Source organism: Sphaeramia orbicularis, chromosome 3 (genome assembly GCF_902148855.1).
Source record: "Sphaeramia orbicularis chromosome 3, fSphaOr1.1, whole genome shotgun sequence".
Taxonomy (NCBI): Eukaryota; Metazoa; Chordata; class Actinopteri; order Kurtiformes; family Apogonidae; genus Sphaeramia; species Sphaeramia orbicularis.
This window is the reverse complement of record NC_043959.1, coordinates 15,010,594-15,027,733: the sequence shown is the minus strand read 5'-3', so window position 1 is coordinate 15,027,733 and position 17,140 is coordinate 15,010,594. Positions and strand designations below refer to the sequence as shown.

The 17,140-nt window shown below is 37.8% G+C and overlaps 1 protein-coding gene across 5 annotated transcripts in view; it reads right to left on the bottom strand.

Annotated features, from left to right (window-relative positions):
- Window positions 1–17,140, bottom strand: part of crtc3 (CREB regulated transcription coactivator 3) — a 65,247-nt gene that overhangs the window by 34,237 nt on the left and 13,870 nt on the right. For all 5 annotated transcript variants that reach the window (XM_030123611.1, XM_030123620.1, XM_030123601.1 and 2 more), the window contains exons 2-3: window positions 13,085–13,195; window positions 8,145–8,273 (exon numbers count right to left, since the gene is read on the bottom strand). In XM_030123611.1, the coding sequence (XP_029979471.1) occupies window positions 8,145–8,273; window positions 13,085–13,195 (240 nt within the window). The remainder of the gene's footprint in view (window positions 1–8,144; window positions 8,274–13,084; window positions 13,196–17,140) is intronic.

Here is a 17,140-nt window from a genome sequence, read left to right as displayed (position 1 = left end):
ATACAGGGATTTGCTCAATAGAGGCGACTACTTAGACATGCAGGAACATCAGGAAAAACAATCTAATAAATGCAGTGGCTGAGGTCATCCTACTATATCCCACTATATAATGCACGTTCTGTTTCCGATCAATCGATGTTGCAGTACAGGAGGGCATTTGTACAGATTTGCCTCTGCCTTCACAGGCCCGATTGCCGCCAAACTCACCAAATGAATAGAAACATTACCTGACTATCTACTAGGCACAATTTTATGTCCGTATTCAAATGTTGTGAGGTATGCTGGGCGATTTTAGCCTCTCATGCTATCGTACAATGGCACCACAGATACAATGCCGCTAGTAAATGATAAAATCAAAGAAGAGATTAAACAAAAAGTGTGTAGGTGTTCTCATCAACCATAACTACCATACTGTGACTGAAATGGGGCTAAAGGACAGATTTGAGGATGTTACAGATAAAAAAAAATAGCCCAGGATCTAGTAGGGTTGATTTTGGATCTGCTGGAAAGCTACAAAGTCAAAATTACGCTATGATGGGACAGCTGTAATGACACTGGCAATAAACGGAACACACATTTAGATAAAAGACTCCCCAGGCCCTCTTCGTGGATTATTGTGCACACACTTTGAGCTTCAAGGTGTTACAGGAAGCATCAAAAATTAAAGAATGCAAGATTTATTTTTTTTGTTTGCAAATCTCGGGATTATCTGCAGTTTTTCTCCCAAATGCACTAAACTACTGGATGCATTTTGCCATGCATCATGCACATACCAGGCAACTTTAAACTATCGACAACTAAAGAGTTGACCTGGATGAGCTTTTTCCTGAACATACTTGACCACGCTGAAGATTTTAACCAAGAAACAAGGCATCTAGACATCTGGCACTTGTAAAAATTTTCAACCTCTGTTTTTTCTCTTTTCCTATACTGGCATTTTCTGAGTTGTCTGAGTTTTGTCAGCGTACTGAAAGGGAGCAAGCTAAATTAAGTGGTATCTTTGATAAGATCGCAGAGGCAGCAGGACAGCCAAGTGCACCACACAAAACGCCCAATGTGCACGGCCACTTCAGAGAGCTTCACAGAGCTAAAACATACTCAGAGAAATTAGAAACAGATTTGAAGATCACGCAAGACTGATGTTTGTTGGTTTGCTGGATTCTCAGCAGTCTGATACATTCAAGCAGACCTTTGCAAAGGCAGAGCTCCAGGTCCGCTCCACACTCAAAGCAGAATTAAAATCATATATAGCATGTCATATCTTCACAGAAAAAGCATCAGAAATCTCCTGATTTTCTTGAGGAGGACCGGCCTTGCAGACAGTATGACAGAATTGTATGGTCTCACATGTCTGATCCCAGCCATCCTAGTGTCTACAGCAGGGGTGTCAAACTCATTTTCTTTCAGGGGCCACATAGAGTCCAATTTGATCTCAAGTGGGCTGGACCATAAAATAATAACATAATAGTCTATAAATAATGACAACTCAACCTGAAAAAAAATTCAGTTTCTTAAGAAAAATAAGTGCAATTTTAACAATATTATGTCTCGACTTATCATTTCTACATGTGCATTAGGGATCGAATCTACAAAGGCACAAACCATTTAGTAACAGGCAGAATATTGTTAAAATTGCACTTCATTTACTTTAGACATTTCAGGTTGTTCATATTTTTTTAGAATAATCACATTTTATTGTTAAAGAATAATTACCTCCGCCAAGGAGGTTATGTTTTTGCTGGCGTTGGTTTGTCTGTCTGTCTATGTGCAAGATAACTCAAAAAGTTATGGACAGATTTGGATGAAAATTTCAGGAAATGTTGATACTGGCACAAGGAACAAATTATTACATTTTGGTGGTGATGGGGGGGTAATGATCTGCCTTGGCGGAGGTCTGCACTCTCCAAGGGCTTTTCTAGTTTGTTAATGTAAATATTTCATGATTTAACTTTTTGTTTGTTTTTTTGCTCTAAAACAAAGACAAACATTTTAAGTCCTCATTATTTATAGGCATAATATAACATTATTTTTTCACATTAAACCAAGAGGAAAATTTGGATTTAGTTTTTATAGGTTATTATGCTATGATTTTACTTGAGATCAAAATTGGGCTGAATGTGGCCCCTGAACTAAAACAAGTCAACAACACCCTTGACTCTGAATATCTTTTTAATTTTTTTAATATCTTTTAATTTTTGCACTTTGCATGTTCATCCCATGGGCCGGATTGGAACCTTTGACGGGCCGGTTTGTTTGACAACCCTGGTCTACAGCCTCTGGGGAGCACTTACTTTCACCTCTGATAAAACCATGCAAGGATCACAACTGGACAAAAAAGGCTGTCTTCTTTGGCCTCTCTCTCTATTGAGAAAGAATTGCTGAATGAACTAAAGCAAAAAGGAAACCAACATGAGAATGTTATTGAATGCTTTATCAGAAAAGACGCAGTGACTATATTTGCAAGTGACAGGTGAGTGCTTTACAATGTAAGGCAGGGGTGTCAAACTCATTTAAGTTCAGGGGCCACATTCAGCCCAATATAATCTCAAGTGGGCCGGACCAGTAAAATAAGAACAATGAAATAAGTAAAATTACATTATGCTAATGTTTACATGTACAACGTTTCCTTAAAAATCTGAATAACATGAACAACTTGAAATGTCTTAAGAAAAACCAGTGCAATTTTAACAATATTAGGCCTCGTTTTATCAATTTATCATTTATACATGTGCATTACAACTTACACTACAATTACAAATACACAAAACATTAAGTAACAGGCAGAATATTGGTAAAATTGCATTTACTTCACTTAAGACATTTCAGGATGTTTATATTCAGGTTATTCACATTTTCTGTAAAAGGAAAGCTTGTTAATATAAACATTTTCATGTAATTTTACTTTTTTACATTAAACAAAGATAAAATATGCAGTTGTCACTATTTAAAGGTTATTATGATAATATTTTACTGGTCTGATCCAAGTGACATCTTATTAGTCTATATGTGGAACCTCAATTAAAATGATTTTACACCATTGATTGATAATTTCCTCAGTGTAAATTCTGCATTTCACAAATTCATCCAACGGGCCAGACTGGACCCTTTGGCAGGCCAGATTTGGCAGATTTGTTTGACACATATGATGTAAGGAGTATTGTGTCATGTACATTAGAGAATACACATTATTTGTATATGACTGCGATGGCTGTACCGGGAACGTGTAAGATTTGTGTATATGGTTTACTATGCCTTACTGAAGGCCCTGACTGAAACCCCACAGTAAACCACTGCGAACAGTTCATATAAGGTTAAGTCTGTTGCTAAATCTTAGAAGGTCTGAATTAAATCAACCCAAAACTGAGAATAATACTAGAGCAGTCCTAAAATGTTGTTTTAATCACATTTTTTACCTTTGAGAATGTCTTAAATTTTTTCTCACAAATGTAATATTTTATATTGTTTTTCTTAGATTAAAAAAAAAAAAACAAAAACACCAGATTCAAAAATTGTATTTGTACATTTCTAAGGAAGTGTTCATAACTTCAATCTGAGAATTTCTAATTTTCCCTCATAAATCCATGACTTCAGTCTTAGCACCTGAAATTATTCTAGCTTTTTATTTTTCTGCATAATCTCATAATTTTACCGTCTTGTAGAATTTTTTATAACTTTATTTAAATTAAAATTATGTATTTAATCTAAGAAAATGAGTTTTTTTTCCTGTAAAATTAACTTTTGTCTCATCTTGTGCTTTTGTTTACTGGCACAACAGGTTCAGGTTGGTGTAAAGGGGTTAATGCGCTGAAAACGCGGAGCAGTGCTCACACGTATGAGGATGTGCAGTCAGTGTGTTGACAGAGGGAGGCACGTTCTTCCACAATGACAGCTTTATGTGATTTAGTTCTAACATTGTTGGAAGAGCTTCAGGTGGGTGTGGCGTCATTTCTACTATTCGTGATAAAAATAGGCTGAACTGCAGAGCTGAGGTCAGACTGTTTGGGGCTAGAGAGAGTCCTGTTATCTCTCAGACTCCGACATTAAATAAAGAATCCACAGGTAAACACACAGGTCAGAAGAGATGTGGTGAACAGACACAAAGGGCAGATAGTCTAGTCTCACTGGTTCTACAACTGGCTTATCTGCTCTTATATAACATCTATTGTAATGGAGGTGAGTGACAAATGCTCCAGAAGCACGTCTGCTGAGATCCGTCACCTCTACAACACAAACAACATTCATTCAATCACTGAGAAAAGACAAAACCATGTGTAAAAATGCTTCAATGGTTTCATCTTGTTGCACAAGAACTCATTTTTATTTAGTTAAAGCTATTACAACATTTTTATCTTTTGTAATTTTGTCTTTTAAGTTTTTTTTTTTGTCTCTTTACAGTGCTTCCATTTTGTTTGATCTTATATGAATAATTTACGACAAGTAACTGATCTAGTGTTATTTTCTTTTTTTTTTTAAATTATATGCAAAATACACAAGACACATAAAGCCAAAATTATCAGCTGCCAATATACAGCAGTTTCTATAATTTTACTCGATGTGAACCCCTCACAGCAACATAAAAAACTCAAAACTAAGTAATTTCTATAAAGTGATCATACTTTACAACTGGCTGATTGTTTCATCAAGTTCACCAACATGATTTTTTAAATTTCAGTTACTTTTAAGGGATATATCGTTGACTGGATTTATCATTCTCATCAGTTACATTACAAACGAGGCCTCAGTAATAGGGAAGGGTGCTGAATTCTGGTAATAAACAGGCCCTGTGGCTAAATTATTGAAGTCTGGTTCAGACTATCAGTTTTCCAAATTGTACCAGAGAAAGAAAAATAGAAAAAAGAGAAATAGAAAAGTTGCTTGGCTATTTTTTTCTTATCAACTCAATTTCTGACTGAGACATTTGTCTGTGATGCATTTTTGCTCTTTTTAGTCCAGCTGAGAAAGCTGGGTTTGGGTCACTGAGGGGTGGGTGTCCAGCTCAAACACACAAAGACACCTTAGGGACAATGGTGTGTTCAACAAGAACCAAACGGGAAAGTGGTCAATGTACTTGTGCACACAGAACAACCTAACCTTACCTAACCTAACCTAAAAGTCTGTGAAGATCAGGTGGAGAAATAGTTTGATGCTTATCTTGTAGTTCATCTTTCTGCCCCGTTTATGACATGTACCAGTCTGCTACCAACATGGAGCCCCAATTCAAGTGAATGCAGTGTTTTCCAACCTTGGGGTTGGGACATCAGGTGGGGTTGCCAGGAATTCATATGGGGTCACCTAAAATTTCTAGTAATTTTACTTTACTACCAAATAACACTGTTTATATATTAATTATGTACCCAAGCTACAAATAAGAAAATCCATCCATCTACCTTTTTCTCTCGCTTTATTCTGGTCTGGTTCACGGGGGCATCAGCTTGAGTAGAGAACCCCAGACTTCCCTCTCCCCTCCAGCATGTCCTGGTTCTACCCGGAACACCTCACCACGAAGGTGTCCAGGAGGCAACCTGACCAGATGAACCACCTCAGCTGACTCCTCTGGAAGTGGAGGAGCAATGGTTCTACTCTGAGCCTCTTCCGGAAGGTTGAACTCCTCACCTTATTCCTAAAGGAGAACCCCGCCACCCTGCAGAGAAAACCCATCTTCACCACATGTTGTCCTCTCGAGTTGCTATCCACAGCTCATGACCATAGGTGAGGATAGGAGCATAGATCGACCGGTAAATGGAGAGCTTCACCTTTTGGCTCATGGCTCAGCTCCTTCTTTACCACAACAGACTGGTGTTTAGGTCTGCCAGGCCTGACCGGCATTCTTCCCTGCTATCGAATCTATCTCACCACCAGATGGTGATGAGTTGTCAGCTCTGCACCAGTCTTCATCCTAGGGTTCAAGTCATATGACTGATGGTCTGAAGAAATGACTACAAACAACTACAGATCATTGACCTACAGCCTAGGGTGTCCTGGTGCCATGTGTACTTATGAACACCCTTGTGCCCGAAATAAGAAAATAAAGCAAATAATTATGTATAATAACTAATAATATGTAACCCTAACCTTGACCTAAAAAGAACCAATGAGAATACCATCAAAGAACCAGGCCAATGAGCAGCATCAATAATAGAAGTATTACTAAATTAGCATACACCAACTCAGATCTCGATAGTCATAAGAGGTGGAGACACAGCCAGATTATTGCCAATCATTTCTGGTCACGATTGATCAAAGACTATTTACTCAGTCTTCAACACCGCCAAAAATGGCAGAGAGACACCCCCGGACTAACCATATTTGATGTAGTTAGGGTTACGGACCCACAACTGTCAAGAGGACTATGGACAGTTGGGAGGGGATCTTGTCTTATCCCCAGTACTGATGGACAAATCCATACAGCAGAGGTCAACATCAAAGGGAAGCTGTACATCAGCCCTGTGGCCAAACCTGTAGTCCTCCCAGCAATGGAAGATCCAGACTCACACCCATTGGTAAAGACTGAAAAATAATCAAATGTGCTTTCACAATTGATGGGGTGGCTGTTAAAACTCCACTTCCTGGTAGAGGAGGGCAGGACCAGGCCTCACCTATCAGGCCACACACCCAACCCTACAACAGGACGGATCAACCCCCTTTCCTTTGTCTGATGGAGCATGTGGCCTATATGACAGACTGAGTTTAACCAATTGACCAGATTTAGATGCATATTCATGTAAGTTGTAATTTATGTTTGAATTTCCTCAAGAGTGACTTGGAATTGTATTGTTAATTGAGTTATTATTTTTCCTTTGTTTAAGATTTACATCATCTGATCTGTTTCAACATCTTAATCCAAAAAAGGGAAAGCCTGTAAATAATCTTCTGAAGACTAAATAAAATCTTCTAACCTAATCCAACCCTGACCACTTCATATCTGACCCTATGCCGATGCAGGAGCTTTAATTACTCTCAACCAGCCACAGCCTCCTCCTTCAAAATAATGTTCAATAAATGCAGTGTCACAATATTGGAATGTCTGGGAACACTTCTAGTAAAAACACAAAATAAACAATGTAAGAAGTAACAAACACGCAAAAGAACATTTTCACAGTCTGTTTTCAACAGACTTTTCATATTTTTTTGCATCTTGTTGGTTGTTGTTCTGTGTCTTTTAGTAAATTTTGACCGTGGTACATCTTTTATGACAAAAGCCACTCCCCTGTCCTTAAATGGCAACCATGTTCATAAACTATTCCAGAAAATTCCTTTTTGTTATTTTAATTGTGAAAATTTAATCATGTCGATTCATCAACGTCTCAACTTCAACCCACGGTTTGTGTAACGTGTTGTTTTGCTGCTGAAGAAATGACATGAAATCATGCCTTTAAACAGTGTAAATCTGATTTACACAGTCATCTCAAATCAATAATGTATTCCTCTTGACCTTACAATATTTACCTCCGCCAAGGAGGTTATGTTTTTGCCAGGGTTTGTTTGTCTGTTTGTTTGTTTGTTTGTTTGTTTGTCTGTCCGTTAGTGTGCAACATAACTCAAAAAGTTATGGACAGATTTGGATGAAATTTTCAGGGTTTGTTGGAAATGGGATAAGGAAGAAATGATTAAATTTTGGTGGTGATCGGGGTGGGGGGGCCCACGGGGGGGCCACTGATCAGCCTTGGCGGAGGTCTGCGCTCTCCGAGTGCTTCTAGTTATACAATTAGTTATTATTATATATCAATATTGGCTGGTCATTGTCCATCAGCGTGTTCTTGTGAAAGCCCTGCTGAATTCTTTATATTTTTAATGCTGATGATTCATGTAATCTAACTTAAATATACAGTACTTTAAGAATACAGTGTTTTAAGTGTAACCAAACTGGCAGAAATCTCCTTCAGCTGTGAGTTGTGGGTGGAAGATTCTATTCCTCATGCTCTGATTTGCCTAAAAGCTCTTCTCCCATTTCACTTGAGAATGTCAGAGTGTATTAACACACCATCTCTGCCTCACAATGTAAACTGACATCATGACTAAGTGTGTTCTTGAGGCTATAGCTGCCTACAGTGGGAAAGGTGTTACCATGTAAACCCTGGAGATGTAGCACCTGAATCCACAACCCACATCCCATTCCACATCAGCCTGTATAGTCTGAAGGATATCTGCCGGCCATGTTTGTCAATGGGTCGACGATGGGGTGAGTTGATGCGGTTCCGGTCTCGGTGGACCCTCTCAACCAGTCCATGGTGACGTGTTCCTCTGATGGAGTCCAGTCCTGAGGGAAACCCACCCTGAGAATCACAACCAGGGAGATTCAACATTAAACATCAGGAACTGCACATGTACCTGAGCCTGAGCATCAGCTGAAACATAACAAACACAACTGAAATACACAAAACAGCAGGTTGTCCACACAGTGGAGGTGGGTAATCCCAGCTCCACAGAGTAAAAGTCCTGCCAAACTACTCACTGAACCAGCCCAGTTTGATGAGCACAACTCCTCATTCAGGGAGATGAAGGGATAATTAGTGGAACCATCTGTGTTAAGTGAACAGATAGAACCAATACATGGTAGGACTTTTACTCTATGGAGCTGGGATTACCCAACGCTGCTACACAGTAATGTCCATAAGTATTGGACAGTGACACAATTTTTTTAAATTTTACCTCAAATGTTTCAAAAAATATCGCATTAACCATGAGAATGACAACACTTTAAACATACCCCCCTATTTTCTGAGGCTCAAAAATAATTGTATAACTGACTGACTGAGGCCTGTTTCCTCATTTTTCTTTGCCAAATGAAGTTTGGGAGTTAATTCCATATGTTGAATTTACATTTGGTAACTGTTCACTTGGATCTGCAGAGGTGTCAATGGAAGTGAAGGAGGCTATCATTTGGATGAAAAAACTAAATAAATCCGAGAGATAGCACAAACTTGAAGAATGGCCAAGATCAACAATTTGGTGTATTCTTAAAAGAAAAGAATCTAATGCTGAGTTCAGCAACACCAAAAGGCCTAGGAGACAATGGGAGACAACTAATGAGGATGATCACAAAATACTTTTCTTAGTTAGGGTTTTACCCTTCCACAACATCCAGCCAAATCAAGAAAACACTTGAGGAGGTACCAGTATAGTCAAAATCTACAATCGAAAGATGCCTTCATGGATGTAAATAAAGAGGGTTAACAAAAAGGTGCAAACCACTGGTAACACTCAACAAGATTGGAATTTAGTAAGAAACATTTAAAATAACTTTCCCAGTTCTGGAATGAGATGCAGTGGGTAGATGAAGCCAAGGTTAACTTGTAATAGAATGATGATGAGAAAAATACGGAGACAGAAATGAACAGCTCATGAAAACATACCAAGTCATGTGTCCAACATGGTGGAGGCAGTGTTATAACATGGGCTATGACTGCGTCACTGATGTTTACTGATGATGTGAGTGTTTATAGAAGTTAAGTATATTCAGACAACTACTAAAAACCTGATGGGATGGCGTTTCACACTGCAGATGGTCAAGGCAGACGGCCATCCTCCAGGAGTCTGGGTCTGCTCGAGGTTTCTGCCTGTTAAAGGGAAGTTTTTCTTCGCCACTGTCACCAGTCACAAGTGTTTGCTCCTGGAGGATTCTGTTGGGTTTCTGTAAATTGGCTTTGAGTCTGGTTTTGACCAACTCTATATATAAAGTGTCATGAGATAACTTTTTTTGTGATCTGGCGCTATATAAATAAAATTTGATTGATTGATTGAATTGGTTTTCCCCTGTAAGTCGCTTTGGAAAAAAGCGTCTGCCAAATGCATAAACATAAACATAAACATGGATAATGACTCAAAATGTACTTCAAAAGCAGCTGCAAGAGGTGGTAAAGGTAAAGAAAATAGAATGTTCTTCAGTGGCCATGGCCAGACATCAGGCAGTCAGTGAGTTTTCATACAAGTATTAAAAGCAAACCTCTGATTTCTGATCATCTTAATTTCTCCAATTACTTTGAACCTCTGGAAATCGAGATATAAAAGATCAGACAGATATTGTACAATGTCCATTGACTACGGCAAGGTTCCTAAAAAGTTAGTTGAATATTTTTGTTAAAGCTCTCAAGTTTAGGTATTATGGGTACACTGTTGCATGTCTTATGGGAGTGTCTGGATGTACAAAGATTCTGGGTTGACGTTGTGAATAAGGTGTCTGATCTGATAGGGAGAAAGCTCCCACTGAAACCTGCATTTCATCTCTTAAATGATGACTCCAGATTTAAGATCACTGAGAGAGAACGTAAGCTCTGGTTGGCTGGCGTGACGGCAGCAAAAAAAAAAAAAATTACAGTTTTGAGGTGGCTCTCAATGCACCAGCTATAAATAAAACATTGGCTACAAGCTCTGCTGGAGGTGATCTATCTGGAGTAGTATTGTAAACAATAAATCGACTATCAATTCATTGTCGATAAGGATTTGCTCGATTAAATTATTAATAGTAGGTTAATTGCCCTTTTCCATGGCGGGATTTGTGGTGTCGACAGTAGGGGGCACCACTGCTCAAACTAGGCTTCATCGCTGAAGTTGAATAATGCCTGCATGTAGCTATACATAATAATGTGGCACCTCTGCTGAAATCTCACTCCATTGTGTCAGGTAGTGACGCAAAGTCAGAAATGCCCATTTCTTTGAAATTGCCCCTCTTCAGATCCATTTATTTTATTTAATTTCTCTGCAGAATTTAGTTTTTTATTATTATTATTATTATTATAACATTTATTTAACCAGGAAAAAAACACTCATTGAGATTAAAAATCTCTTTTCTTTTCCAAGAGTGTTCTGGCCAAGTCTTAGACCAAGATTTAGTTCTACTCCATAAATGTCATTGTCTGTACTGTATCCAATGGTACAATAAATCAATCATTAAGGAATATGACATGTTTTTTTCATGAAGTATATAAACAATAGTTAGCTTTTATTCTTATAGACCCTATCAAAAGAGAAATTCATGTTCTCAGGAAAATCGCCGCTTATCAATTAATCATTAATTGATCGATAAGGTCAACCAACTAATGATTAATGGATTAATTGATAATTTGCATCCTTAATCTGGAGTGGTCACCAGTCCGTATTAATAATGCTAAGCTTAGAACTTTGGAAATGTGGAGAAAAGCTGCAAAAGGAGTTAAAAAAAAACTGTTGTCATGACTTGTGAGATTTTCATCTATGGTAACTCTATATGTCTAGTTTGTAATCCTGATTAACACGGTTTATTCAGTTATTTTGATTCTTACTGTATTTGACAGACTCTCAATACCAGACTGTGTGTCCCACAAGGAGAGGAAATAAGGGTGGGAAGGGAGAGGGGGTAGAGGGATGTGTTCTGTGTGTAATGTATGTGTACATGTTTTGTTGTGCAATGTTGAATTTGTTCAACAGTTGATTACAAAACAAGCTCTCAAATTTAAGATGAAAGTCCACAATTCAAATTACATCTAGATTGTTTCATTTCAAATCCACAGCGGTGGTATACGCAGGCAAAATTATATAATTTGTGTCACTGTCCAAATACTTTTAGACCTGACAGTGTATTATATTGTGATAATTTGCCTTGAAGATCAGTGACTTTGAACGCTGTAGTGCTTAATATTATGACAGAAAACTTAAGACTTCTAGATATATAGCTACAAATCTTAAGGAGAGCATATCAGCATACATCTGCTGCTTCATTAGTCTTAAAACCAAAAATAATCTTTTATGTGTATTACGCCTTGTTCTATCTTTCATGTTGTTTTTGTTGTTTACTCATTTACTGGAGTCTAGTATAGAAAGTACAGAAATAGTATAATATAGAAATCAATAGCTTTAATTTGTTACTGGTTAAAACTATCTTAGAATCAGATGGAATACTGAGACAGATGGACAGATTTTTTTAAATGAGTTTTTTTTTTTTTTCTAATGAAAAACAAGACTGTCAGGAATATTTTTCTAATCAGAAAAGAATGAGACAAACTTCACAGACACAAGTCTTTTTTCCTTTCTTGAAATTCCTTTTTTTTTGCATCCAACCCCAATCCTTAAAGTGAAATGTCAGTAGGTAGAACTAGTTTAAACCTTTTTTTTTTTTTTTTTAAACCTGCAGCTCATTTAAAGTCCTATGTAAGTGAACAATGGTTATCATGAAGTGGAATCTAGAATGACTCCATCAGAGACGGTGAATAAAGGTGGTCACAGTCTTACAGTCACTGCTCCACCTAAATGGGCTTTTCTTTCAAAGAACAGGGACATTTTCACCTGGGCTCTCAGTGTCCTCGTCTAAGCTGGTCTCAGGGGAGTCGGCACAGATCCAAGTCCGGGCCTGACTGCCGGATCAAATAAAGCTGCCTTAAAAGTACGCAGAGCAGACAGACCTCTGATCTTTTACTATGTATTTTTCCTGTTTAAAGACTCTTCTGAATTACTGATGGACTAAATGAGAAGTGCATTTTGAATTCTGAAGGTCCACTACAGGGTTTTCAGTCACAGAACTGTAAGAGTCAAAATTAGTCAAAGTTGGCCCTGAAAAAAAACAGTTTGAGGACAAGAAATGGAGTTTGTAGAGGCTCTTACGAAACAACCGTCCTGCACAGATTCAAAGATAAATGTGAGACGTTGTCAATGAGGACTTAAGGACACGAGACACAAGTTAAACCCCAGCCACTGTATGAATGTTAATATTAAAAAGTCAACAGGTTGCAGATTGAGGTATTTACTTGACTCCATATTCCATGTTTTAACTTGTTTGCATTCTGTTGTGTTTATCACAGATCATTTAAAACCACAAATAACTGACTGGAGTCTTCAAACATTAGTTACAACTAAGAATGGGCCTTTAAATCATGAAATATTTAAAGGATTAATGATTAATAATGATTTGACATATATTGTGATAATTATCCATGGACATAAGTGTTGTATCACCCAGAGGTATGCGTTTTGTGTTCATGTAAACATCATATCTGAGTTTGATCTGCCCTGGATCCTCAATATCCTTGGAAACACAGTTTGGTTCTTTCAGATGTACTGATGCATTTACAGACGATCTACTGTGGGGCCTATTCAGGCTGTAATGTAATCAAACCTGGAGGTCAGCACTGGTGTTTCCAATCTGATTGACATTGGGCAGAGATCCTCCGTAGTACTGAGCCCTGGACTGAGACAAACGAAGCTGCTGGATCTTCTGAAACTGGACCTGAAAGAAAACACAGACACATGACGATCAGAAAACCTCATCCATAAATTTCACATTACTGAACAAAGAGCATTCTGCTGAAAAAAGAAACAATGACACCAAATGCTTTATAAACAGCAAATGAACTTATAAAGTGCATTAGTAGCATTTGGTTTCCTTACTTTAGATAATGGTCTCGTGATTTAATATCTCATAACAGAGTAAAAACAGTGATAGGAAATGAAACCAAAAGCAATGAAAACAAGCTTATGATGATTAACAACATCACAACAGAAACAAATTAATGGGAAAACATTTTTCATCAACTGAAATAAATACACAACCAAGATTTTACCAAAAGAGAAGCACTAACTGAAATTATAGAGAATGTCTGTATTTTTACACAGGCTGAGTATTTTCCTTGGACATGAAATACAGTGAGCGATATTATATTATGACAAGTTGCCTTTAAGATTAGTAACTATAACTATGGCAATCTAATTTTACATCCCAATGAATATAACATTAAAGTGTAAAACACATACTGTTTCAGTAGTTTGTTGCTTTCCTTAGTTTTACTCCTCAATATTTTCGTTGAAAAATTATTTCTTATTATAATAATCGGTTTGAATGTTCTTTCTCTACCTTTGTGAAAATTTCTCGACATAAAAATGATTTTATAATTCCAAATAATAATTTTTACTGAGAGCTCTCCATACAGGCACAGATGTGTTTTACTGATCACATCACAGGATTTAAGTGTTTTTCAATTTTAACGCTGACAAAGAAAAAAACTCTGACCCTGAAACTGAGTAAAATTCAAGTAAAGTTGACATCTGAATCAAACCATATTGTATAATTATGGCCCTAAACCAACTGAAGCAAAGTATCATAATGAAAAAACAAATATTCATGAATGAGAATGGATTCAGTCAATGAAAACATTTGAGGAATCACATCTCTTTGCCTCTAACATCTCTGTCGCTCAGAGGATGCCTTCACTGTTGAGTTTTAGAAATTAAAGCAGCTTGTTTCACTAAACTGAAGGTAAACAGATCAGCAGGAATAATAAGCAACAGGCAAATTAGATATACATTTGTTCCTTTGACATTTAACCCTTTCATGCAGGAATTATGAAAAAGTATCTAGATTTTTTTTTTATTGCTTTTATTACTCAAAAACTGTTTTGAAATTTTTTTTAAATACGATTTTATTAAGAAGATATTTAACCTCCTGAGACCCAGGAAAGTACAAGTTTCGGCTTTTTTAAATTAAAAAATTGCCTATATTGGAAACATCACGAAGCAACAGTTGTTTCAGAAGCATTTTTTTTTTTTAATTTTAAACAATGTCCTTTGCAGTGGACAGTTTTGGGGTTTTTTTGGTATAAAGCTGTGAAACCATAGCTGGGTTTTAGGGGGTTAACTTTATCAGATCACAGAGCAGTCCAAATTCTAAAACTAAGACGATCCTTTTTTTCATTGTATTGTTTAGAGCCTATAGCGACTGCCCCCATGTGGTTTGGAGAATATGGCCTTTAATAACCCTTTGGAAAGTGAGTTAAACTATGTGTCCATAAATGTGGACGTCATGCATGAAAGGGTTAAATACAAAAGTACGACCTTATTCTGAGACAGGTCTTTTAAAGCTGTGGCACCACGTCTATGGAATGACCTGCCTCTACACCTACGGTCCATGGACTCTGTAGAGAGCTTTAAGAAACACCTCAAAACCCTCCTGTTCAAAAAGGCTTTTTAGTCTCCCACCTGACCCAGGACCACCACAGACTGATTACACTCTATGTATTCATCATAATGTACTCCATGTGTCACCCCCCCCCCAGTCTCTCTATATCTCTATTGCTCTCTCTTTTCTCCTCCTTTACTCTCTCTCTCTCTCTTTAACCCCAACTGGTCAAGGCAGACAGCCATCCTTCAGGAGTCTGGGTCTGCTCGAGGTTTCTGCCCGTTAAAGGGAAGTTTTTCCTTGCCACTGTCACCAATCACAAGTGTTTGCTCCTGAAGGATTCTGTTGGGTCTCTGTAAACTTAATTTGATTCTGATTTGAATTGATAAAGCACTTTGTGACTCTGTCTGTGAAAAGTGCTCTATAAATAAAATTTACTTTACTTTACTTATTCAGTTTTATCAGCTGATCCAAGACAAATAATTTAGATGGTAATTTTTTCACTTACACAATATTCATCAGAGGCATAAAAACATTTTTAAAAATGTCATAAATGAGCAACAACATGAAAAAAGTAAATAACAATACTCAACTACAACAACAAAAGACAAAACTGGTGTAAGAGATGTAAAAGATTAAAAACACTGGAAAGACACAGGACTAACACAAATTCTGCAAAAGATGCCCCATGTCCAGTGATCCCATATGGGACAGACGGTAAACTGAGACAGGACTGGAGACAAAAGACATCATACTGTTTCCTGTTCTCTTGTTGACACTGAAAACTAATTTGTGCATTGGCCTGACGGTTTATATTCATTATTTTCAGTCTATTTTTTTGATTTGAAGTTAAAATAGTTTAATAGTCTTTCCATTTTGTAACTAGAAAAGCACTTGGAGAGTGCAGATCTCCTCCAAGGCAGATCAGTCCCCCCCCCACCACCACCACCATCACCAAAATGTATTAATTTGTTCCTTGTGCCAGTATCAACATTTCTTGAAAATTCATCAAAATCCTTCCATAACTTTTGGAGTTATCTTGCTAACAGACAGACAGACAAACAAACCCCAACTAGAACTGCAAGCAGTTATGAACGGGGGCCAAGCCTCCCCGCCCAGTCGGACCCCAGGCCCCACAGAGCCCACGGAAGTCGTCCCCGAAGGACGTGGGTCTGGGGCTGAGCTGGTGGAGGCTGGGCCCCGTTCATAAGGGTTTACAGTTGTAGTTAGTATTCCACCGTCTGAACCGCTGTATTCACTGGAATGGGACAAATGCACCAGTAGAGTGGAAGGAGGAATGTCTGGGACTGGGATTAGTTGTAATTAATTACACCCACGTTGACCAATCATTACTAAACTTTACAGCTGGTCTCAGGAGTGACCCTACATCATACTCACCAAATTTCATAGAAATCTGTAAAGGCATTTCAGAGATAAAAATTTCACATATTTGCAGCGCCCAATAGAGGCTAACATTCATCAAATTCGGCTCATACCCTCACAGTTACAGGTCAACCACGTATCTAATATTTAGTGTTGATAGCATTTAATTTGTACGAGATATGTAATAGTTAATATTTTTTTAGCTAGATAAAGAATTGTATTCATTAATAATTGTTGCATGTTTCGACTGAATGAAATTCTTTTGATAACTTAGTATCATGTCTATGAGAAGAGCGTACATGCCAAGATTCACACAGATCAGATAAAATCCCAAGTAGGAGTTTAAAAAAGAAGGTTTTCCAGATTTCGCAGTTTTGCTGGAAATAAAGTCGTCCCCCAAATGTGCCTGACCACGCCCATGTGATTCAACCCTATTCAGGGAATCTGAGGATATGAGGTTTTTTAATGTGTGATATGCAGTGTGGGAGTTATAGACCAAAATGCATTGTCTATAGTTATATCGCACCCTGCTGGTGGACATATATAATTGTTTGCGTCTCAGTTCCGTGCAGGGGTCTGGACCAACCCTCCAAATGTCAGCGCTCTACCATGTACGCTTTAGGCTGCAGGAACAGTTGGAGCCGGATTCCTTGCATTCACTGGAATGGGACCAATGCATTAGGAATGCAAAAGGAGGAATGTGTGGGGACTGGGATTTGTTGTAATAAATTACACCCACATTGACCAATCATTACCAAACTTTACAGCTGGTCTCAGGAGTTACCCCCCATCATACCCACCAAATTTCGTGCCAATCAGACCAACTTTTTTGTGACTTGATATTTCTCTGTTTATAACGCCCCCTATTGACCGATTTGCGCCAAATTGGGCACAGAG